Raw genomic sequence first — 27164 nt, 5'->3', positions numbered from 1 at the left:
TGAATGCCTACTTTAAAGTGATATTTTCCAGAATAAAGAATACATGGGCTATATCGTCCATATTTTTATTTAGTGCAAATCGCCACACTGTGATTGTAACATCCAAAGTTGTCACAAAAAATTACATAACATTTTCATTTTTTGTACAAAAATATTTTTTTTTTGTATGGAAAGGCATAATAATTATTTCAAAAATGAATTTCTCGTCCCTAATATCATAACTAATATATACGAAATGATATATAACTTGCCCTAGTTGCTAAGACTAGGAAAGATTATAGCATAGATTGGACCTGGGGAGCCGACCCTTTCACCCCCTGGCTACCGGGCCAAATCAACTTTGTTTGACCTAAGGAACAATGGTGCCAAGCGGCATCGCCTGAGACTAAAGTGCATGCTAAATGACCTTACTAACCCTACTATATATATCCTTATTCTGTCCATTCTCGACACGTCACACTTCCAACCATAGAAAAAGTGGATTGTATGTGTAAGAGATGATATGAAAAGAAAGAAGGTGAATGATGAGATATGACGAACGACAGAGAGGTATGGAGGGAAAAGACATGCTGCGACGACCGCAATTGATGGAAAAACGGCAAACCGATGATAATGACATGGGTTTTAGGTGTCTGCGTATTTAGTATCAATATCTCCCGGTATCTGGTATCAGAGCGCACCCCAGTGTCAGGCGCCGGTATCCGGCAGTGGGCCCGCGGCATGTCACGGCCGCGCGACGTCGAACTGGTGCCGCTCAAGTCGGCGCTCGCCCGTGACGATCAACATGCGAGGGCGAAACCAGTGCCTGTGTCTAAAAGGTGATGTACGAAACTAATGTTATAACTATGTTATGTTCCTCGTATTATCCTCTAGCCGCCTAGAGACCTATAAAAAGGTATCCCGTTCCATTCTATTTTTTTTATCTTTATTTTGACAAATTAAAATTGCAATCGTCTTGGTAAGTTTTGACTTGTCGGCTGCTAGAAGTTACCTATAAAAAAGATTGCACTTCAAGAATGAAACATTTTGTATGTCCACTTCAAAAGGATCACCAGCTTTTTGTAAGGCTGTGTGTTATAAAACGTACGTATTCAAATTCTTATTTGAACTTTGAAACCCTTTAGTGCATATGAAGCTATACGGCGGTTATAATATTCAACTCTATTGACAGTTATTAAAGTTCAAAATTAAACAAATAATTTTAGTTGACATACAGAAAAGGGTTAGATAATACTTACGAGTATAGAAGGTTCTAAATTCAAGACGTAATAATTGTTTCTTAGTCGTTTGAGGATAGAGATTAACAAAAAAATTACATATGAATCGGGAGCTATACTTGCTTTTGGAAATCACAATTATTGGTACCTAAAGTGGTGTTGATGAAGCTATAAAATTACGAAAAAAAACAACCACCTCCAAACGCCATTAGGTACCTGTGAAGCAGGTATAGACGCAAAGATAGCGATGTAAAAAAAATAACCAACATCAGAAATAACTTAGTGGACTGGATATTTTTATAGTGAGGATTTACTATAAAAAAACAAGCGTTTGTTTTCGGAGAAAAATACTCAATCGTTAAAAATGGAATTACAGGAGGTTAACTGGTGCTCTATCCTCTCACCTCATTTTACAGTTAATGAAAATTATGATAAATTTAATAATAAAATAAAGATGTTGCTAAATCAATGTATCCCAAAAAAGCGAATTAAATTTAAAGTGAACTCTAAAAAAAAATGGCTAACACCGGGAATTAAGAAATCTTGCCTACACAAAAGATTATTGAAGAATATTACAGATCAAACAAATGACCCAATATTAATTAAATTCTCAGAAACGTATGCAAAAATATTAAAGAAAAGTGTCACGCTAGCTAAAAAAAACTATAACTACAAAAGAATAAAGATGTCAAGTAATAAAATCAAAACTGTGTGGAAAATCATAAAAGAACAGGCTAAAAAACCCCAACTACAATTAAAAAGTAAGAAAAACATTTCAATTAAAATCGACGGAAAACAAACAGATGCACCACTACCCGTAGCAAACAAGTTCAATGAATATTTTTCTTCAATAGGGCTTAACATGAACAATAAACAAGCAAGTGGTCGCCCGGTACTCAGTCCTACTTGCAATACTCTTTTTCTATCACCTGTGACGCACACAGAAATGGAACAATGTATAAAAAAGGTAAAAAATAAGCATAGCTTTGGCATAGACGAAATTCCACCATCTCTAGTAAAAAAATGTGCCAGCGAATTGATCGTACCATTGACATTTTTAATAAATCAATCATTTTCAACTGGAAAGTTCCCTGATGCCTTGAAAATAGCAATTGTTAAACCAGTTCCAAAAACGGGAGACTTGACCGACCCTGGCCAATACCGGCCCATCGCTTTGTTGCCGACAATCTCAAAAATCTTTGAAATGGTAATGGCTCAACGTCTGTCAGCTTTTTGTGATAAGTACGAGATAATAGATGATAGTCAATTCGGCTTTAGGAAGAAAAGATGTACAGTATTAACCGTTCACAAATTTATGCATGATGTTATTAATATTATTGATAGTAAGAGATATGCATTCGGGCTTTTACTTGACATGAGTAAAGCCTATGACCGCGTTCAACATAATATTCTTCTAAATAAATTATATGGCATAGGAATCCGTGGAACAGCTCATGACTGGTTCAAGTCATACTTAACAAATAGGATACAATATGTAGAAATAGACTATTTTAACAAAGCAACTAACTCTCTTTATAAAACATTATCACAAGAAAAGGCAATATCTTGCTCTATTCCGCAGGGCAGTGTTTTAGGCTGCATCCTTTTCCTAATTTATATAAATGATCTGGCAAAAATAATAAACACCGAATATACTAAAAGTTTCCTATATGCCGACGATATTTCTATTGTATTCTCTTGTTTAAACAGCAATGATCTAACCCATAAATTAAATAGTAATCTTGATACCGTAATACAATGGCTCACCGACCATAATCTACAACTAAATTTAAAAAAGACAAATTTACTCGAATTCCGACCCCATCAGCGGAGTCCATTAAATGTTAATTTTACTTACCTCAACAACCCAATTCTACCTATAAAAAACTGTAGTCTCCTCGGTATAAATATTGACGAAAACATTAATTGGAAAACACACATAGATAAAATTAGTTTAAAAATATCATGCTTTGCTTATCCCCTCAGAAATATTAAAAAAACTTCAGACTTAAAAACAGCTCTTAGTGCTTATCACGCATTTACACAGACATGGCTCCAATACGGGATTGTATTATGGGGTAACAGCACAAATAGTGTAGATTTGTTCATACTGCAAAAAAGGTGTATTAGAATATTAAGTAACATAAAAAATCAAGAAAGTTGCAGACCTTACTTTAAAAAATTAAATATTTTAACTTTACCATCCCTTTACATCTTAGAAACATGCAAATTTGTACGAAAACATCCTGACCTATATATGAAAACTAAGGACCGTCATACTAGTAACTTGAACTTAAGAAATCAAAATAAGATTGCCCTTCCTGCCAGTAATTTACAAATGAGTAATAAAAGCCCCTATAGCATATCTATAAGAATTTTTAACAGTCTTCCTAAAGAAATAGCGGAAGAATTAAAATATGTCAAATTTGTAGGTTGCTTGAAGACTTATTTAATAAGTACAGTAAAGGGCCATAAAGTTTGCACATCGGTATTTAGAAAGAGAATATTGGAGGCAACGAGAATGAAAGAGACAACGCTCTACGAAGCCGAAATTCCGATGTGCAAACTTTATGGCCCTTTACTGTAATTGTTTTTATTCTATAGAAGAATATTTGGATGATAATAAATACCATAAATAGGCATATATTATACTATAAAAAAAAATATTGTGACTACTATTTGTTTGTGTATTCTGTAATTTGTATGTTATAATTGTTTTATGTGTTAGTGTTAGATAAAATTGCCATACCCTTACAGGGTCTCATATTGTGAAACATTATTAGTTAAGAACATCTGTGTAAACACCAATATGAAAGCAATAAACATATTATATTATTATTATTATTATATGGCGAGGAGCTATATCAGTGTGTTGTTCACAAACCGTTAGGGCAGCACGGCTCACGACGCCAAGCAGGCTTGTGAAAATAAAATGATTTCAACTCATTTATTGCTTGAGGAAAAGGTTCGTAGTTCTCAATTTGATTGATTCGACGATTTTTAAACCCTGTTTCATGAGGTACACGGACGCTTGTGTGATGCTGTTGCGTACCTCTGTAAGGTCTACAATTAGTTGCAGGAGCTGAAGAAAATGCTGAAATATAATAAAATTAATAAGTCTACTCACGAGGCATTAAAACTTAAATAGCAGCAGTAACGTTAACAATTCGGGTTTCTCTTTACTGTCGCCTGCGTACCGGACCGCTACGACCTTCAAGAAAAGAGCGTACTCCCATCTTAAGGGACAGTAGCGCTCTTATAAAAACCTTTCGTATTTACAATTTCAAGGTAAGTAATTGAGTAGCAAATTTTTGACAAAGGCATACGAAGGGTTAAATATAACCCCTCTGGTGTTGCGGGTGTCTTTGGCGACGGTAATCGCTTACCATCAGACGATTCGTCTGCCCGTTTGCCTCCTATATTATAAAAAAACTTTGTTAGAGTCGGTAGCTGAATCTAAGTTACTACTCGTATGTTGACACGCAAAGGTTCGGTGCGATGCGTGAGCTATTAAGATAAGATATATGTCTGTATCACGTCAGTACAAACAAACAGCAACGCTGTTAACTGTCCATCGGTGGTCCTTATGCCTTTTGTAATAAGGTGGGTAATGGTACCTACCCTTGAACTTAAAGGTCGGCGCGGCGCTATGCAGTTGCAGATGTCTCTGCGGTGAAAATAAAAATAAGATTGACTGCCAACTCCGACACTGAGCGCAACATTACCGTAACAAATATCTTTTAGCCGTTAAGCCATACCACCCGAAACCGTAAAACTACGACTATGGTCCATAAGTTTAACAGAGAACCCTGTTCTAATTGAACATGATTTAGATTTGCATTGGTTTGATCGTTGCAATGCCAATTTTTGGGCAATATCAACTAAAATTTTGGTCTTTTTTTTTGTATGTTGGGCCTTAATAGGATTCGGCCTTGATTCTTAAGCTGTGGATCAAAACAAACGGTTAAAACTACAACTTCTTCACGCAGGTTGCTGGCAAACAAAAAAACTCCGACTGCCCCCACGGCATTGGTGGCACTATGCGGCGCGCCGCCCCCCTCCCGCCGCCGCGAGGAGCGCGCCGCCATGGACAACCTGCGGAGGAAGGTTGCCCCGGCACTACTGCACCACAAGTAAGGGAACCACACTTCATTTGTCTTAATAGATGGAACCTCCTAAACTTCTCTATTTACTACATTAAAACCACCTAACTATAAAAAGCCCGACTGCCCCCACGCGCGCCATTGGTGACGCTATGCGGCGCGCCGCCATGGACAACCTGCGGAGGAAGGTTGCTCCCGCACTGCTGCACCACAAGTAAGCACTGCTGCAACACTTTACTTCTCTTCGTCTCGTCTTCCTGGGATTAGTTGCCAAGCAGACCCCAGGCTCCCGTGAACCGTGGCAAAGAAGCCGGGACAACGCGAGGAAGATGATGACCTCGTCACTTCTCTCGAAGAGGGAGTTGCGGAGAAGAAAATTTTGTAACCGATGATTAAATTAAAGACGCAATTTTTGCTCGTTTTGACTGCAAAGTTAAAAAATATTCTGTAGATTTAGATATATTTGTGTCCCGACCTCACTGTTAAAAATAAAAAATAGTAATTTTCATTTCTCAAACTTTTAGACCCCTCGTAGGTATCAGCGGACTAAAACTGTTTACCACTACACACCGCACGTTCGTGAGATTAAACAGAGTTAAGCAAATTTACATCCAAACTCGTTACCAAGTTTCGAAGCGACTCTACCGAATAGTAATTTGGTAAAATGTGCCCGAAATTCACAAACTACTTTTGCTACGAAGCAAACGTAATGTCTTAAGTGTTTGAACGAAAACCAGCATACATAGAGCTCTGATTAGGTGTAATATGTACATATGTCATAGCTTAAGTTAAATTAGGGAAGTTAAGTGGAAATAAAAATGATTTGTAGAGTATTTTAATATGGTAATCTATCGCGTGCACTGATGCCCCGGCAAAGAGGAAGCGTGGCATAACACTAAATTGCCATTCAAAATGCTATTTTATTCTGATTGCTATAAGACATATATTGTTTTAAATAGCAATTCGTAGTGTTTATGACATCGATTAGTGGAATCGTGGCAGAATAGATGTTGCGCAAGACGTAATCGCAGGTCTCCATCAGAGGGCATATTATACTTACCTCCCGCGAAAAACGAATTTAGGAATTTCGTTATCTGCCTCTCTATCACTCGAATACTTATGCAAGAGTGATAGAGAGGCAGGTAAAGAAATTTGGATTTTTGTGTTTCGCGGTAGGGCCTCAGATAATATCAGAGCGGCGAAGAGCTCAATGAACCATTTTCTTAGTGTCAAAATTAGGGTTGAGATAATTACCTCTATCTACCGTAGGGGAACCTTAACTTCACCGTTAGTGCCCAACTTCGACCAAGAAAAATTTGAAAATCATAATTATCGAGTCTATACTATAGAAATAGATGTCGATTAAATTCACATTAAACAGAGCTACGTAAAAATAGTTTTAACCTTTTGAACGCCACATACGGCAATTGACGTCAACGCAAAATCGTGACAACGACGCCAAGACGGCATTTGACGTCGATCGTTTTTTCATGAAAATCTACTGAAAAACACCCCACTTTTAGGTTGGCATTAATTATTCACAAAACTAAATTTTACCCCCGTGGCGTCAGTGACACGGCAAATGGATGCGCCGTTTGGCGTTCAAAAGGTTAAAATAAAAATAAATAAAAAGTCTATAATACCTTAAGTTTTCCACCCGTTGCCAACTTCACCTAAGCTTTTATAATTCTGAAAATTATACTAATCATGATACAAGTAATATGTACAGTCGAGGACATAAATATGAATACATTTCTTCACCTTAACCCCTTGAAATAAGGTGAAAAAATGTATACATATTTATGTCCTCGGCTGTACCTATGATTCAACGATAGGTACGACGTAGTTACGTCCTAAAGGCGAATTTATTAGAGTACCTAGGTAACAACGTATTTTACGAGCCCTTATTTTCAAAGAACTGCTTGATAACGGGCTTTGCTTAGCGCTGGCCGGTTTTCCACTACAGCTCGCTAAAAGGGAGCACGGGCTCCGCTCTGCGAGCCAATCCTTAGCATGGGCGGCAACACTAGTTTTTATGAAAACAACTGCCATTCTTCCCTCCCCCCGGAGAAAAATATAATACATAAAATGTATGCCCCTCTTCGGCTAGACCTTCGGCGATACCAACTTGCAATTTTCTCGAGTGTGATATTAATCGGTTGTTACAGACGCGCAGCACACAACAACAACGAAGTAGTGGACAACGAACCGGAGAAGCTGGACAACAGGCCTAAACTACTACAAAAGGTACAGTATTATTTATTTATTACAAAAAAGTAATACAGCATATCAGTTTTATAAATATAAACTAAAAGCACAGTACAATTAAAATATAATTTAAAAAATATTTTTAATTACCATCCATCACCTCAACGTACCTCAAGCACATGCGAAACACATCCGTCCACTGACTTGCAACCATCGTCGCGCTCGTGGTTCAATTTTGGAATCTTTCTCTTGCTCGGGTATCAATATTAGCACGAGCGGTTAAACAACAACTTTGCCCCCTTGTAAAACAAATAGGTAACTACTTATTGTTACTCAGTAATCTCAGTCTCTTTCCATCGGGTTGTTGAAGAAATTTAGACACCTAGTACATCTACAGTTATCGAAGACCACGGCCAGTGTCATAACAAATCGTCTAAATCTAAATCGTCGGAAATTATAGTAGTTAAACAATGACAAATTCGCAATCTTCACATATGATTTATTAATCAAGCTAACTTAAAACCTTAATAAATCGTGTTTTCGTTAGGGCGCATCATGGGCACATAAATACCTACTATAAAATAGACACAAAAACCAATTATAGGAAGTAAATTGTTCGGATGGAGTGCGGAGTACAATCGACCTTACCTCGACCCTCGAATTTGGAATATCACGGAAATGTTTCAATTTTCGTATTCCCCGTTCGCGGAAGGTCGGGCCGGTGCGATGCATTGTGGAGCGGTCAAGGGCGTGATCTACTTCCCAACCTATTCAGATTCGCAAATGAGCTATACAAGCAACGATACCGCATACGGCTTGATACATTGCGGCGATTGAACGATCGATTGGATTCGTTGCACCAGAATAGGCTGGAACGTATAGCATGTGATTATTGGTGACGTTCTAACGTTCTACACAAGTTTAAGTATGTATTTTAAGTCAAGTAAATATTCTTTGGTCCAATAACAATACATTTTACATAACAATAGGCGGTCTTATCGCTAAAAAGGGATCTCTTCCAAACAACCTTAGGGTAGCGGGAAATGAAGAACTCATCAACTCATATGAAAAGCCCCCGTAGCTGTTTGTAAAGACCAGTGCCCTGTTTATCAAAAGCTTGTAACTTGTAATACAAGTGGAAGTCCCTTTTTGACAGCTTTTGTTAGAAAGGGACTTCCACTTGTATTACAAGTTACAAGTTTTTGATAAACAGGGCACAGCTATCGCTTTACTCGGAGCTTATCGTCTTGCTCTAAGAGGACACTTTTGAAATCATCATAGTATAATTTTGCTCTCCTATGTAGGTAGGTATTATAATTATGTTTTTTTAAATGTTTGTTACTCCATATCTCCGTCATTTCTGGACCAATTTTGAAGTTCTTTTTTTGATTGTAAGTATATTCACGGAGTTCCTCTGTAGGTATGCAATTCATACCTACAGATTGGTCCCATTTTTGTCAAAACCCAGTTCTGATGATGGGATCCATGAGGAATCGAGGGAACTCCTCAAACGAATGGATTTACATTCATTTTAAACTGCACTGCTGCACTGTACAAGTTGAGTTAAAAGCTGATGGCTCCTCTACACGAATGGCCAACGCCGGCCAATCCAAGCGACGCAGCCATGCCATGCATGTCGTAGACTGAGATAGCAATATCACTTGCTCCCTCTAATGCATAAATGCGTCCCTTGGATTGGCCGGCGTTGGCCATTCGTGGGTCAAACAGATCACTGTGTTATGTCTTTCCTGTAGACGTACACAAGAGTTAAGGGCTATAAAGGTTAATTTTCTTATTTAACCCTTATCCACGTGAAAAGGTCCTCCTTTTATTTAGAGAACTATGATAAAATCATTGCTTACACGCCCACAAGCTGTTAACTATTGCCCACAGGAGAGAAAACTAGTGTGTTATCGCGAACAGCACATTTTTCTCTCCTGTGGGCTATAGTTAACAGCTTGTGGGCATGTAAGCAATGATTTTATCATAGTTCTCTAAATAAAAGGAGGACCTTTTCACGTGGATAAGGGTTAAATAAGAAAATTAACCTTTATAGCCCTTAACTCTTGTGTATGTCTACAGGAAAGACATAACACAGTGATCTGTTTGACCCTCGTGTAGAGGAGCCATGAAATATGTTAACAAACAAGCTTGTACTCGTAGCCAAGGCTTACGCTATCCGGCACCAACCCAAATAAATACACAGCAATTTAATTTGACAAATCGGCTCCTATTAGATTACTTGCACAAAATACCGGACGTCCATCAGAAGCACTACCACCAGTTTTAACATTGACATATTCACTCACGTTTAAGTAACTTACTTTCTATGCATCTCGCTCGTACTCGCATATTAGTGCAAGCGAGATGTATAGAAAGTAATTTACGTAGACGCGAGTTAATCTGTCAATGTCAAAACTGGTGGTAGCCGTACCGGTTACCTAAAGTGGTCACGAAAGGTTGTTGTTGGAGTTTTTCGGGCAAGCCTAATTTAAGTAGGTATAGAGTCTGCTGAGTCTGTCTAAGTAGTACATGGGTACCTATAGATATCCCGTTTTTCTTATTTGAGTCTCAAGTACTGAAAAATGTATCCCGCCTGTAAAGGTGCCGCGTAAAAATTAGCTTTAGATTACCTTAAATTTGCGTAGACTACAGGAAAGACGCGAATAGTCCGAACACCTTATAAAAAAGGTCACCTCTGTGGACAATCTTCTTCTGTGGAGTTAACGACTCTGGTACATAGATATCCCGTTTTTCTTATTTGAGTCTCAAGTACTGAAAATATGTAACCCGCCTGTAAAGGTGCTGCGTAAAAATTTGCTTTAGATTGCCTTAAATATGCGATGTCTACAGGAAAGACGCGAATAGTCCGAACACCTTATAAAAAAGGTCATTTCTGTGGACAATCAATCAAAGTTAACGACTCTGGTACATAGATATCCCGTTTTTTGAGTCTCAAGTACTGAAAAAATGTAACCCGCCTGTAAAGGTGCCCCGTAAAAATTAGCTTTAGGTTCCCTTCAATTTGCGACGTCTACAGGAAAGACGCGAACGAGTTTGCTAAAACATGTGTATGACCTAGAAACTCAAAATTGGCCTTTAGTTCAGACTTTGATATTATGTATTTTATACATCAGGGAGCAGCCTGCCTAGCCAAGGTTACAATCGCTATCGCTTCGACAACGAAAAGCTTTATGTCTCTCTATCACTCTTCCATATTAGTGCGACAGTGACAGTTGCGTTTCGATCGCTACGGAGCGTGAGCGATTGGCATCTTGGCTACGCGGCCAGGTAACTCCAGAATGCTGGCGAAGTTTAGCGAAAACACTTGGATCGCTCGGCTGACTACGGCGAACCTAATGAATGAACTTCTCGAGCTTCGTGCGGTTCGTATTACAAGAGGGAGCGGAACTCATTTAATTTACTGTTTTTGGTTTTGTTTCGAAGTGCCAGTTGCCCCATCCGCACTTGACAGACTGATCAACGTCACTCGGCGCGCCGCGGCGGTTTACTATAAAACTTTTTCATAAGTACAAATGACAAAACCTTCGAGCAACACCGGCTTCCGACACATCGGAAGGGAGGGGCCCAAGCGATATCTCACCGTACAAATCTTTCTGCCATTTTTCGCGGGGGGAAAGGTGCACACAGTCGCAGTTCTCACACACTTACATACAAAATCGAATCTGTAATGACGACACAAATACATAGAAAATGACACACGTCAAAGACAAATCTTGCAAACCTCGATCTCTTTTTGTGTACGGACGAGTGACAAGTGTCACAACACGCACACTAACACATTTTCGTTGAAGTATGTTATTGTATTCTGAGAGATGAGAAGTCGGATTTGTCGCTCGACCGATCCGCAATTTGTACTGAGCGAGCAAAATCGATAAATCCAACAATTACATGAGACTAAAATATAATAATTGTGTTTGAATGTAATTAAACGTATGATATGTAAAAAAAAATATTACATGTGAAATGTAACACTTTCTTTTTGTAAATTTGATGTCCCCGACCTCTTTTTATAACAAAAAACCGAGCAAACAGGCATTTTTGTGCAGCAGTGTTCACGCGTGCATCTGGACTCAGTCTAGTGAAAAATCCAAGTGCAACTAGTTTTATTACCCGCGCTAGATTAGATTGACGCGCTAATCTTGTACCTCGGCAGAGGGGAAATAGTGCGAATACCGCCTCCCTTCCGTGTTGCTCGAAGGACAAACAGATTGGTGCAACCGGCCCAAAATATATTAACTTAAAAACTGGCCAAGTGCGAGTCGGACTCGCGCACGAAGGGTTCCGTACCATTACACAAAAAACGGCAAAAAAATCACGTTTGCTGTATGGGAGCCCCACTTAAATTTTTATTATATTCTGTTTTTTACCCGACTACGGCAACGCAAAAGGAGGGTTATAGTATATAGTATTTGTTGTTATAGCGGCAACAGAAATACATCATTTGTGATAATTTCAACTGCCTAGCTGAAATCGCGATATGATACAAATACATGATACAGATATCGCGTGGGTGGGAAGCTAGCCGCCAATAGCTCGTGCCTTAAGCTGCTTGCCTCATTTCCTTTGTTTTCGCGCGCTATTTTCCCTGAGCGACCCTCGGCCGAGCCGCTTCAGGCGGTCGAGTCAAGGCTTTCTTAAATGGCACAATTACGCAGAAAGATTAAACTTGAAGAAAGAGTTTTGATGAAAATCAAAGTAGAGTATAGTCGGACCGAGATAACTCTGCATGACTTTTGCAATGTTTATGCTTCCGATGTAGCCTACAAGATGGCAGAACCTACTATGCACAAAGACGGTAGACGGTAGCACTTGCTTTGGCAATGTACATGTGCACATGTTTCTGATTCAGGCAACAAGATGGCAGACCCTCCAACGCGCACGGTCCCTATAATGACATCATTAATGTCTTTCTATTAAAAACATGAAGTTTATAATGACACTCCCTAACTTTGTTCTGATCAAATCGGTGCAGTGTTATTAGGTATTATTGGTAAATGATTTACGAAAAACCCTGTTAGAGGGAGACATTTCCAACGTAGGTACTTATTGGCCCTTCGTCCGCAGGTCCTCCAAACGAAGCCAGTGAGCATGGTGGTGCAGTGGAGCGAGATCCGGACAGCCTGGCAGGACAGCGACTTCATCACCGAGTGCCTGTGCTGGCACAACGTGTACCGCCAGCGGCACGGCGCGCCGCAACTCTACATGGCCCCGGAGGTACCTCCTCACTTAGCCAAGAGTCACAGCCTGGCAGGACAGCGACTTCATCACCGAGTGCCTGTGCTGGCACAACGTGTACCGCCAGCGGCACGGCGCGCCGCAGCTCTACATGGCCCCGGAGGTACCTCCTCACTTAGCCAAGAGTCACATCCTGGCAGGACAGCGACTTCATCACCGAGTGCCTGTGCTGGCACAACGTGTACCGCCAGCGGCACGGCGCGCCGCAGCTCTACATGGCCCCGGAGGTACCTCCTCACTCAGCCAAGAGTCACAGCCTGGCAGGACAGCGACTTCATCACCGAGTGCCTGTGTTGGTACAACGTGTACCGCCAGCGGCACGGCGCGCCGCAGCTCTACATGGCCCCGGAGGTACCTCCTCACTTAGCCAAGAGTCACAGCCTGGCAGGACAGCGACTTCATCACCGAGTGCCTGTGCTGGCACAACGTGTACCACCAGCGGCACGGCGCGCCGCAGCTCTACATGGCCCCGGAGGTACCTCCTCACTTAGCCAAGAGTCACAGCCTGGCAGGACAGCGACTTCATCACCGAGTGCCTGTGCTGGCACAACGTGTACCGCCAGCGGCATGCCGCGCCGCAGCTCTACATGGCCCCGGAGGTACCCCCTCACTTAGCCAAGAGTAACAGCCTGGCAGGACAGCGACTTCATCACCGAGTGCCTGTGTTGGCACAACGTGTACCGCCAGCGGCACGGCGCGCCGCAGCTCTACATGGCCCCGGAGGTACCTCCTCACTCAGCCAAGAGTCACAGCCTGGCAGGACAGCGACTTCATCACTGAGTGCCTGTGATGGCACAACGTGTACCGCCAGCGGCACGGCGCGCCGCAGCTCTACATGGCCCCGGAGGTACCTCCTCACTTAGCCAAGAGTCACAGCCTGGCAGGACAGCGACTTCATCACCGAGTGCCTGTGCTTGTCAAGGTACGCAGTTGGGAGTCGTGAATCAAACACGGCCACCGAGCTGAGACTGGTTTATTGTATGCGAGTATGATGCTACCCACCTTTGCCAAATGACCATTAAATACAAGTACCTACAACCTCTTTCTTTGAAAAATTAAATAATTAAAAATACAAAATCAAGATGTTTAAACCACCTTTCCATCCCCCACAGAAATCGCAGATGACTCGCAATTTTAAACTTTATCTAAATGCCAGAAAGTTTATTTTGCATTAACACGCGTGTTATCTTACAGCGGTTAGTGATGGACAAAAAGGATTATTAAACACACACCTTAACCTATAGATACTTATAATATGTAGTAATGTACCTACTGTTATTGTTCGTAAACACTTGTATGACAGCAACATGACTATATAATGTAATATACCTATATTAGTTACAAACAACAACAATTGCAACACTACAACTAAAATAACATTTAGTCCATCTTTCTTACACAAATGCAAGAAGAAGGTAATTAAATTTGATGAATTAGAAATTTATTACATGCCAATTTGATTGGTAATATCCTTCTTATTCCTATTCTAAACTTGAGTATCTCTTACATTAAAATAAGATGATATAAATTTAGTGATAGAAATGTATTAAAATTACATGACTAATTGACTATCATGCGGTGTTAGTACAACATTAAATACCTATTGAATTTTATAATAATTAATTTTTATATGACATATATTTTAACACAAGAATGTTCTTGGCATACCTGCTTGAAGGATGATTTATAAGCTGTTAGAATATACCTACATCATTATTATTTTATTATTTGATTTTAGTTTTATAAACGATGGATACAATTTTATGCTTAGGTACCTACTCAAGTTCTTTGTGAAGTAGGTTTCTTCTAAGTTTTATCTTATGATAGCATTACAGAGTTATTGAAACTAACTACATTATTGTTTCATTTAATTCTTTTATGAATTACATGCACACGTAGTGTGATACACACCTATGATACTTAATAATAATTCTTAATATAATATATTTAATTTGATAGCTCACGTGACACGATTGACCGCGGTGGATGTGGAGGGTATCCCCACCGATCAGGAGGTCGCACTGTCCTGCCGGAACGAGTACGATAAAACATATTAGTTTGCACATTCTGATCAGCTGACTGAACAACCGGTTGGCTGGAGCTGGATGTTGTTTGTGGTTGCGTAACTACCGGGGGAGAAATTACGTCATCATCTAGGTTAAAATATGTAGGCTCTGGTCTTTCGTATGAGTCTATAATTAAATGTCTCCTGTTGCGTCGCAGAACGTTACCGTTAGGCATTGAGATCAGATATGACCTAGGCCCCAAAATGCTGTGAACTATACCTGGAACCCAACTATTAAATTTTCTTAATTTAATTTTTTGTCCAATGTTTAAGGGGCTTAAGTTTCTAGTCCGTAAATCGAAATAACGTTTTTGAATTCCCTGTCTTTGTGTTAATCTGTCGTGATACTCTTGTTGTGTTCTTATCTTAGGTACCGTTGGGTTACTTTTATGCGGTATTATACTTCGAAGTTTCCTGTTATATAACAACTCTGCTGGTGACGGTAAATTATTACTTATCGGTGTACATGCATACTCTAATAACGCAATGTCTAAATCTGATCCTTCAAAATTAGTTTTTTTTTATAATATTTTTCATTGTTTGTATGGATCGTTCCACTTGGCCGTTGGATTGTGCGTACCCAGGGGATGATGTGATGTGGTGGAATTTCCAATTCAAAGAAAACTCCTTAAAAAGGTTAGAGGAAAATTCTGGTCCATTATCGCTCATTATAATTTTCGGTATGCCATGTCTTCGAAATATGTATTTCAGTTCAGAAATTACGTTTTCTGATTGTAAACTTTGTAATTTCGCTATTTCTATAAATTTGCTGAAATAATCTACAACAAGTATATACGATCGATTCGCTAGATGAAAAATATCTACGCCTACTTTACGCCATGGTTTTTTCGGTATTTCATGTGAAATCAGAGGCTCCTTCGAATTTAGTTTTTTATAGGTGAGGCACGCTTGACAGTTAGACAGATAGTCTTGTAATTGAGAATTAATATTTGGCCAGTAAACTGTCTCCCTAGCCCTAAGTTTGCATTTATCTAATCCAAAATGACTGGAGTGAATTTTTTTTTACATATCGTGTCGCATGCACTTCGGTATGACAATCCTATTACCCTTCCATACCATTCCAAAATCAGTAGTAAGTTCGTCTCTAATATTCCAATAACATTTTAAGGTATCGTTAAGTTTATCCTTTTCATTTGGCCAACCGCGTTTAATTACTTTTATTAAATTTTGAAGCTCATTATCCTCCTTTGTACACCTTTGCACCTCTAATAAATGTGTGTCGGTTAAAGCATTACTAGCCGCGAGTGCGCATACTTGCGCCTGCGCTTCCAGATGGTCGAGCGGGGGAAGGGGCGTGCCTGCGTTCGGTGCAGGTGCACGCGATAGTGCGTCCGCGATATACAAATATTTGCCTGGCTTGTACACTAATGTAAACGTGTATGGATATAAACGCATCAACATTCTCTGCAATCGTGCTGGAGCATTGGCAAGGGGCTTATTAATTATGTTTACGAGTGGCTAATGATCGGTTTCTATTATTATGTTTGTTCGACCATATATATATGTATAGAATTTCTCGCAAGCAAAGACGCAAGCATACAGCTCTTTTTCGATCTGAGCGTATGCCTGCTCTGTCTTAGTTAATGATTTGGAAGCGTAACAAACTGGTAAATTCCTTTGTAGTAAACAAGCACCTAAGCCATGTTTGCTCGCATCAACAGAAATCACCACTGGTGCGTTTATATCATAGTATTGCAATACTGGTGAAGAGGTTAAACACGTTCGTAGCTCTTTAAAACAATCTTCATGATTCTTGTCCCAGTGCCATTCAATGTCTTTTCTTAAAAGTTCTCTTAACTTGGCAGACTTCTCAGAGAAGTTGGGTATAAAATTACTAACGTAAGTTACAAGACCTAAAAATCTCTCCACGTCTTTGACATTTTGCGGCGTAGGCATATCCCTAATCGCTGATATATGAGAATCATCCGGACGAATGCCATCGCTGCCAATTTTGTGGCCAAGATATTTTATTTCGGTTAAGCCGATTCTGCATTTTTGCCTATTTAGTTTTATGTTAATATCTTTACATCTATTCAACACCGCTCTTAATCTCTGATCATGAATTTCCTTAGTTGGGCCATACACTAACAAGTCGTCAACAAATAACACTACACCCTCTATATCATCAAAATGACTATATAGCCGTTTGTGAAATATTTCAGATGCCGAGGAGATTCCATACGGCATCCTTAAAAATTTATATCTCCCGAATACCGTATTAAAAGTACAAAGGTCTGTACAACTTGGATGTAGTTTTACCTGCCAGAAGCCTTGTTTCGCGTCTAATGTGCTAAAATACTTCGCACCTAACAACTCCGCCGTAATTTCCTCAAACGTTGGTAGTTTAAAATATTCGCGCCTAATTGCTTTATTTAGATCGCGGGGGTCCAGGCATAAGCGCAAATCACCATTTGGCTTTTTGACTACAGTCATACTATTGACCCAATCTGTTGGGCCTTCTACTTTTGAAATAATACCTTCCCTTTCCATCTCATCCAATTTGTTTTTTATCTGATCTTTTAATGCTAACGGTAGCTTTCTCGGAGCGTGGACTACTGGGGAAACGTCATTTTTTAATTGTATTTTATATTCCCCTGGCAAACAACCCATACCCTCGAAAATGTCCAAAAACTCGTCTAATATTTTTTCACTTGGTGAATGTTCGCTAATAGACATAATTAGTTTAACTAAATTTAATTCCACGCATGAACTCCTACCAAGTACCGGACACGAATCTACATCGGCAATTATGAATTTCAAAAAATGTGTATTTCCCTTGCAAGATACTTTTAAATAACATTTTCCCAATACGGTAATCCCTTCCCCAGAATAGCCACGCAACTTTGTTGATGTTTTAGTTAAATCATCGGTTGATAACTGGATTTTACTTAAAAATCTTTTAGGCAACACATTTACCTCCGCTCCAGAATCTAGCTTAAAGGTAATATACCCTTTGTTTATCTCTAAATTTACTGACCAGTCACTGTTAACATTATTAACTTGAGCGATTACCTGATCGGTGGAGTCCTCCTGTATTTCGTACACTCGACGCGACGATCGACACATTCTCGCATAGTGATTCGTCCGATTACAACTGTTACACCGTACTCCGAACGCGGGGCACTCCATCCTTCTGTGTGCATGACCGCAATTACTACAGCCGTTAAAAGTTCTCTGCGGTTCACTTGACGTTGCTTGCGGTGATGAATTGTTATAACGATTAAACGTCCTCTCTCTGGGGTTAGGAGTGGAAAATGACGATCTGTTATGATATGTCTGATGCTCCCGAGCACCGCTGGGCGCGTTTGATCGCATCGGTGTGTGTGGCGGCCGGCGCGGGCGGTTTATGGCGGCTGAGGCATAACGTCTGTTTACTACATGCACGTCACAGGTTGTAGTTCCCGATTGATTATTGTTTTGTGAAACTTCGTGTACGTGCTGTTCGACACTATTTGTTTTTATATTTAATGCCTGCATTTTTGACATCTCCGCTAACTTGCATATATCCATTGCTTTCTTTAATGTAATGTCCGGTTCCCTCAGCATCCGTTCCGAAAGCGTCACTTCTCTCACACCACATATGAACCTGCTGCACAGTAATCCATCACGTAAATCTCCAAACTCGCATTTAGCAGCTATTTTATTTAATTCAAAAATGTACTGCTCGGTTGACTCTAAGTCCTTCTGATCTCTTTTAAAAAATGTATGCCTTTCGACTGCCAAATTCTTTACCGGAACAAAAAACGCATCAAACTTTTTTAGCAAGCCGTCCACCGTATCCGTGTCGTCGTTTGTAAATTGCTCGTACACCTCTCGACATTTGGTTCCGATTACATGCAACAATATATTGACTTGCACTTTTTTAGGTTTCGCTGAAAGTTCACATGCTTCGTAATAGATTTTAAAAGATTTCTTCCAATTGTCCCACTCAGTACTTAGATTTCCGGAAGTCACATTCACTAGATTATTCTCGAACGAAAATGGCGGTGGTGGTTGTAAAACTGACTCCATTTTTAAAGAAATGTCGAAGATATCCTCCCTAGAATCGGCAAACTGCTCACTTTCACTGTCTGTCATTTATTAGCCGTACCAAACAAACGAAATCCACTTTCTTTAAACACTAAAAATATCATTTTACTTATGTACCGGCTGCGCCATGTCAAGGTACGCAGTTGGGAGTCGTGAATCAAACACGGCCACCGAGCTGAGACTGGTTTATTGTATGCGAGTATGATGCTACCCACCTTTGCCAAATGACCATTAAATACAAGTACCTACAGTGCTGGCACAACGTGTACCACCAGCAGCACGGCGCGCCGCAGCTCTACATGGCCCCGGAGGTACCTCCTCACTTAGCCAAGAGTCACAGCCTGGCAGGACAGCGACTTCATCACCGAGTGCCTGTGCTGGCACAACGTGTACCACCAGCGGCACGGCGCGCCGCAGCTCTACATGGCCCCGGAGGTACCTCCTCACTTAGCCAAGAGTCACAGCCTGGCAGGACAGCGACTTCATCACCGAGTGCCTGTGCTGACACAACGTGTACCGCCAGCGGCACGGCGCGCCGCAGCTCTACATGGCCCCGGAGGTACCTCATATCCTGAAGCCCGCTCCACACTCGCTTTCGTGACTTCGCGCCGCGATTCGCGCACGAGTGTGGAGGGGCCTCCACACTGCAGGCCGCGAGCGACCCACAAAAAATGAGCGTAGCAAGTTATAAGTATGTTTGTACACACAGCAACACTCCTGACTATACATCAGTGGACCATATTACAAAAGCCATAAGGTCCACTGATGTACAGTTAACAGTGTGGGCGACTGTACACCCCAGACTCGCATGACTTGCGTTGTCGCGCGCGTCTCCATTCTTGAAGTCTCTCGTAACAACGCAAGTCATGCTATGCGGTCAGATACTAACATTCTTCGAGCAACACCGGCTTCCGACACATCGGAAGGGATGGGCCCAAGCGATATCTTACCGTACAAATCTTTCTGGCATTTTTTGCGGGGGGAAAGGTGTACACAGTCACACTTACATACAAAATCCAATCTGTAATGACGACACAAATACATAGAAAATGACACATGTCAAAGACAAATCTTGCAAACCTCGATCTCTTTTTGTGTACGGACGAGTCACAAGTGTCACAACACGCACACTAACACATTTTCGTCGAAGTATTTTGTTGTATTCTGACAGATGAGAAGTCGGATTTGTCGCTCGACTGATCCGGAATTTGTACTGGGCGAGCAAAATCGATAAATCCAACAATTACATGAGACTAAAATATAATAATTGTGTTTAAATGTAATTAAACGTATGATATGAAAAAAAAATATATTACATGTGATATGTAACACCTTTTTGTAAATTTGATGTCTCCGACCTCTTTTTACAACAAAAAACCAAGCAATCAGGCATTTTTTCTGCTGCTGTGTTCACGCGCGCGTCTGGACTAGTTTTATTACCCGCGCTAGATCAGTTGATCTCGTACCTAGGCAGAGGGGAAATAGTGCGAATGCCGCCTCCCTTCCGTGTTGCTCGAGCTAACATTACATCGATTCGCCAATTTAGACAATCACCCTTCTTTTACACTATAAATGGCATATTGCTTAGACAAGCTGGGATAATTATAGTACTTATCTAGGATTTAAAAAAAAGCTGTTTCTCAAATTCTTGTTGGCCACCGGAGACCCACATAATATTCAAGTGTAAGTAGCAGGCCTCTATGATTTTTCACATATTTAAATCTGATATTATCCGATTGCTTTTAAACTGTATAATGTTTAAGTATTCTATTTTTTTTTCAGCTATGCGACTACGCGCAAGCCTGGGCTAACCATCTCGCTCACACCAACAAATTCTGCTACAGGAACGACAGGGACGTCGGCCAGAACCTCTACCAGCGGCCGGTGAGCGCGCTGCAGCCTGACGTCACAGGTATGACGTTAAATAAGTAGGTGTCATATACTTAGTGCAGCGTGGCATTTCGCAAGTAGCAAATTAAAAATGAAAATATCGCAATGACCCTATTGTATCTATATTCTAAATGCGTGTGTATTTCCCCAGGACAAGAAGTATCGTCGTATTGGTACGCAGCAGTCCGTCAGTACAGCTTCTTCAAAGAAGCAGATATATTGCATGCCAACGTCAATGCAGGTACGCTATTTATTATCTAATTTCATGTAAGATGTATGGAAAAATTTACATGAATTAAATCTTATTACTACGAGATAAGGTCTACGGTGAGTGGTGAACTCAAAGAATTAAAAAAAAACTTCTTATTATTTTAAAGATACAATGGAAATAATCACTCTGCCACTGATCAGATTCGGATTTGGGATCTTCCAGTATCCTGGTGTTAGACCGATCGAACCGCTAAAATTCCAAAGGGTATCTGTCGATGTAGTACATAATTATATTTCATCGTATTTTCACGGAAACGTACGAACTTGTCTTGCTATTTCAGTCAGTCTTGGTACAAAAAGGTTGCCCGAAGTAAGTATAGCATGACAAAATACGAACGTTTCCGAGAAAATACGATGGAAAACAAATTATGCACTACATTATCTGTCATTCATGTTATTTTAAAAATTTTCAAAAAATAATTTTATATTCGTTTCCTTATAGGTCATTTCACTCAAATGGTATGGGTGGCGACTCGATTCTTCGGCGTTGGCAAAGCGCGGTCCCGCGCGGGCAAAGTGATCGTCGTTGCCAACTATTCGCCTCCAGGGAACTACTCGGGGCAGTTCGAGACAAACGTCCTCCCACCGCTGCCCGAGAACATGCCCGACGTCCCCATACCGGAGCACTGACAATTCTCTATAAAGGGTAGGAGGTTTCAGGCTGACGTGAGGATGAAGAAATAGGTACAGATGTAGTGCATCATTATTTACCATCGTATTTTCACGGAAACTTACGAACGTGTCTTGCTATTTCAGTCAGTCTCGGTACAAAAAGTAATGAGGTTGACTGAACTAGCATGACACATACGAAAATTTCCGAGATAATATTATGGAAAATAATAATGCACTAAATCTGTATTACTTTGCCCTTTGGCCTAGCTTTGCCAACATAGTGAATGGAACATAGTGATTTTTTCTGTAGAGAAAAGTAAACTTTTTCAAAACTAGATGAACATACACACAAGACAAGACAAGACACACTTTAAAAATACTACTATTAATGTATTTTGCTATGTGCTGCGTAAGGACGGAAGGGCAAAGTTAATGGTCATAGTTAAATATATTCATAGATATCTCAGAGATATCAGTCGACGAGACAAAAGATGTTACCAGTTCCGGCGGAGCCTATCCTTTATAAATATTTTGTGGAAAAGTAAGAAAGAAATGTGGTAAACATTAGTCAATACATCATATTTTGTTTATTCCTAATATAATTTTAAATGTAAGCGGTATTTTTAGCTTAGATAAAATTCCACCAAATGATGAAATTAATATCTGTCCATATTGTCCATAATATGATGATTTAGTTCCTAAATACCGTCCGTAAAAAAGGAGTACACTTAGAGCATAGACTTCATACCGTGATCATGGTAATTTCATGACCTATAATTACAAGTCAAATTTTCATTACCTATAATTACACTTTTTTAAGTATTTAAATAAAACGCATGAAATTCATAAAGTGCAGTCGATGAGTAAGAATTTCGTGCGTTGAACGATTATTATGTTTCTGTAGTATTTTTTTGTATGGTGATCTTTTAGTACTAAATTAACTTTACTCATCTACAATCACGTCCTTTTTACAAGCTTTTATTTATTTATTTCTAAACTATTAATAACCGAAAAAGTTAAAATAGAGTGCATAAAGTACCTACATTACGTGTTGGTTTTTGGCCTACGTTTGGTGTGGCTTCTATGGGCTAAGGGTGATCTAAGCGCTAGTAAACCCTTATTATGAATACGGAGGTTAATTAATTATGATAAGTGGAAGTTTATAATTTTTATGAATTAATAATTCATTATACAAACGGGGTTAACCCGTTTTAAAATATTAACTTTTAGTTCATTCAAACTTGCAAAGCAAGATTTTTAATACATTATTTCGTTAGAATATATGGAACCTCAAGCTAAAGAAAACAGGGCAAATAAGTATTTCAAAAAAACTCTTAACTACTAATGCTATGAAAATATAGTATCTTTTGAAAAGTAAAGGGGTCTCAAGATTTGTGCCTGCGTCTAAACTCCATCAAATCATACTAAATGCATGAAAAGCTTGACGGAGTTGAGGCTGAACGCAGTCATATAACTTGAAGACTACCGGTTTAACTTCTTAAGCTCAAGCCCTTAATAAATTGGTGCAAGAAACACCTACGAGTATACCTACGTATATATACATATACTACCAGTTAAAATTTCTCAGGAGTCCAAATGATACTTAAAAAAAAACGGAGTGAAATTCGGGCCATGGGTACCATCAGTTAACATCAAAAATAGCGGAACAAACTACGCATCAAATCAAATATACTACAAAAATATGCAATTAGACATGTCTCTATATTTAAAACAATTACAATTAGACGGTACAATTTTATTATAATAAATACTTTGGACAGCGAACCGTAGAGATATTACTTATTTTTATTTGGAAAACTATTCGAGGTTGGCAGATATTTTTGGCGCATTGTTACACCCGCTACTATTGATGCATGACTAAGTAGCTACTATGGCTCGGTAACACATACCTTATGACACATTGACGTATATCTCAGATCTGGCCTTACGGGCAAAAAGAATGGGGCATGAATGGGCCCAGTACAGCGGTGTGACACCGTTACAACGTGATTGGTTGATGAGATCGCATCACGCACGCGAACGGTCGTAACTAGTTGCGTTAGACTGCATGATTGGCTTGAATTCGTGAGCGACACCGCTGAACTAGTACCATTTTTAGTGCCCGTAAGGCCCGTCCTGAGATATACGTCAATATGACACCACTTTTTACATTGCGTAGTTATTACGTGTTACAGTATTTCATTAGTAAGCTAGCTAGCTAGTATGTGAGCTATATACCATGTTACATTATTTGTAAATTAATCTTAATATTGTGGCAATGTCTTCCCTGATGGTTGTTTTAAATTGAATAGTTTCCCTAGCTTCCTCGTATTTGAAATTAGACTTATATTGATTGAGTTTAGCAAAATAAAGTGAGCTGATAGTAGTAGAAAAGGATAGGTGGTAGATTGCTATGTGCAACGTCTTTTTTTGAAGTGAAAACTTCTTTAGCGGCGCTGTGCACTTTTTGTGATGGGGAAAAAATGTTAAACTCGCGACAGCGTAAGACGTAAGACGCTTCGTAAGACGGACACGTGACCTGATCGAAAAACTGTTACAATGTCATTGAGTTTTCACTTCTGCCGGCACTCCCGGAGTGCAACACGTTGTTTTTTTTAAATAGTTCAATCACATTAACTGCTAATACTTACATTTAACTCTCTTATTGTAACATTTTTTTTAATAAAAATATTAGACAGAAAATATTTGTTACCTACCGGATTACACTAGCGAGTTTTTGTAACTTTGCACCGGTGGGCAAAGATGATTATTGCAGTGTCAGCTCAAAATGCGTAAGTTTAGTCTAGAAAGAGACATGCATGATAAATAAATGTACAATTTATTACTACATAAATTATCATTATGCAAATATTCATTGAAGAAAAGCTGAGTATCCATTTTGAAGTAAATTAATGTAATTTCACTCTACTAGCAGAAATGTATTAAATACCTAATATGACACACATGCATAATGACAGATTAACATATTTTTTAATGATCCAATATACCTACTCGGTAGGTATATAAAATGTTACAATTACAGCTGAGTTTGATACTATTTAAAATATGTATACTTAGATGTCGTGAAGTTTTAGAGTCGGGCCAAGCTAACTCTGCGTAGTTTTTGCAGTGACAGGGTGTGGACGTGCCAGCATAATCGTCTAATTCCCATGAGAACATGATTACCTTTAAGTGGCACTCCACACTTTGTAATTTCAAAGTTACAAAGTGAGGAGAGCTGAGTTATCTTTAGACGTACTACTCTAAAGGTATTAAAAGAACATATCTTATAAATCGATAAAAATATACGGCTAACTAATATTAAACGGCCTAAATTAAAGCAATATTTGTGTTTGCTAAGTTTGTAAGTGGTTTCTAATTTTATTAGCTTATTAAATTTACAGAAGAAAAAAGAGATAGAAATAAGTAAGAAATCAATTGCAGAGTTGCCTCGGATTGTATACCACAATATGGACTTAAATACCTACTAGTACCAGGCATATAGGTATATTTTAATAGCATGCCATTACATGCTAAGTACATTACATTTTGAAATGTATGTTGCAAATAGTTGGTGCATATAGGTATTTATATCGCAAAAATATTTTGTAATTAATTGTAACAACATATATTTTTGTCTAAAATATACATAAAGTTTATAATTTATTAACCATTAGCCGCAGAGTGATAACAAAAATGATAATTAGGATCTTAATAATACACTTTTAGGTACATTTTACAATGTACCCGCCAAGTAGTCTGACAAAATTGTTACCTACACAATATTTGATAATAATAGACATTAGGTATCCCATATTTTTCATTTCATTTCAATCATATAATATTAATTGTATTTCGATTTTTTTTACAAATACATATAAATCAACCTACCAAAAATGGGCAAATTTATAATTAAAATGTGTACATCTTTATCTGAATTGGTTGTAATTAAATATTTTCTTTTAATTCTTACCCGTTTAGAGGGTTATCCACATTAAATATTAATATTTATTTAATGCTTAATTATCTTGTATATAGGCACTAACACCTTGTTAGCTTAATATTAATACTATTGTTACATTTGTTACTAATGTTATCTTTGCAATACGCGTTTTAAATTAAGCTAATAGACATCCCATCCAGATCCAGAACCTGCCAATACACTAAAACCAAGTAGGTAGGTACCTAACTACTTTTAAGATTTTCGTTACTAGGGCACAAATCAAATTATTTTATGAAATTAGAAACACTATTTTAAGTACTAATCAATTATAAACTGAAATAGATTTCTTATACGAAATAAGAAGTGACCAAGGCTTCCAGTACCCGGGGCTGGAACCGAACCGGCGACCTCTGCATTCGCGGTAGATGCCTCAACCACTCGGCCACCCGAGCAGGGCCGTCGTAAAATATGCTGGGGCCCTTGTGCACATAAGAATTTGGGGCCCTTTTGGAAAGTAAAGCATGCTAATTAAACTAACATTTTTCTACTATGATCTTCTATTTATTATGGGTAATCAAATATACATACTGTTACTGTCTGTCCTTCGGGGCCCCCTGGGGATGGGGGCCCTGGGCCGGGCGCCGTGTAGGGCCCCTTATGGTAAAGACGGTACTGCACCCGGGTTGTTAATTTTCTCGAAAAAATATGAAAATGTATGTATTCCAGCCATGGACACTAGAGGCCTTGGTCATTTTTTCTTTTGTATATGACATCTATATCCGTTTAAAATTTCCGTTGCTTGCTGTATTTCAAGCCAATAGTCTAGTACAATGTAAAGTGATAAGCCTCTACAAGCTTCCAAGGCCTATTTTGTAATTAAGTTCTCCAAGCATTTTTGCGGAATAGTCTGCTTAGAATAATTGAGCTTAATATTAGAGCACTTAAAAATAGAGCTTTCTTAATCTACAATTTACATTTCACGACTCACTCTTAGACCTAGCCGGCTTAACTAGTTGTAAATGTTGTTAAAGCATTGTGGTTGTAGTACGACACATAGACTTTTGAAGATCTGTTTGGAGGGCGCCTCTTGTCTCTTAATACTATACTGTATAATTAAAATAAGATTATATTAATATGAATTTGATCAACTTTGACCTTGGGGCAAAGCGTAGCGTAGCCGTCAAAACGAGTAACAATACTAGTGTTGTTAAAATCAATATTAAACTTTAGGTAAGTCAAATGAAAATCCATGGAAAAGATTCCCCGGGGCAGTAATAGTCTATTTCACGTTATTTGTATATTAATAATTTTATTCCTGTTTATGTTTAAGTATGTATTATTCATGTTGATAGTACTAACAGTAAGTACCTACAGGCGTAACACCAACATATAGACAATAATAAGTCAAGTAACTCTCATCCGTTGTATTAAACAGTATTAGATTGTGCCAAATAATAACACTTTTTTAAATTACCGTCAACTAACACATTGGGTGGAAACCGACGTGATGAGAAATAACAAGACCTACCTAGTCAAGAATGGATTCA

General features: G+C 39.1%; 2 protein-coding genes across 2 annotated transcripts; one reads left to right on the top strand and one right to left on the bottom strand.

The window, feature by feature from the left end:
* Window positions 1–708: 708 nt before the first annotated feature.
* LOC134804389 (ectin-like) lies at window positions 709–21893 on the top strand. The gene is made up of 7 exons (XM_063777427.1): window positions 709–818; window positions 5207–5350; window positions 7489–7567; window positions 12617–12766; window positions 20685–20814; window positions 20944–21033; window positions 21505–21893. Exons 1-7 carry the CDS (start codon window positions 721–723, stop codon window positions 21690–21692), a joined length of 879 nt encoding a protein of 292 aa, XP_063633497.1. The 5' UTR covers window positions 709–720; the 3' UTR covers window positions 21693–21893.
* On the bottom strand, window positions 14796–18985 carry LOC134805016 (uncharacterized). The gene is made up of 3 exons (XM_063778300.1): window positions 17886–18985; window positions 16128–16277; window positions 14796–14813 (listed from the first exon to the last, which is right to left on the bottom strand). Exons 1-3 carry the CDS (start codon window positions 18948–18950, stop codon window positions 14796–14798), a joined length of 1233 nt encoding a protein of 410 aa, XP_063634370.1. The 5' UTR covers window positions 18951–18985.
* Window positions 21894–27164: the final 5271 nt, after the last annotated feature.

This window comes from Cydia splendana, chromosome Z, assembly GCF_910591565.1.
Source record: "Cydia splendana chromosome Z, ilCydSple1.2, whole genome shotgun sequence".
Classification (NCBI taxonomy): Eukaryota; Metazoa; Arthropoda; class Insecta; order Lepidoptera; family Tortricidae; genus Cydia; species Cydia splendana.
Note: the sequence above shows the minus strand (reverse complement) of the source record. Positions and strands in the feature narration are given on the sequence as shown.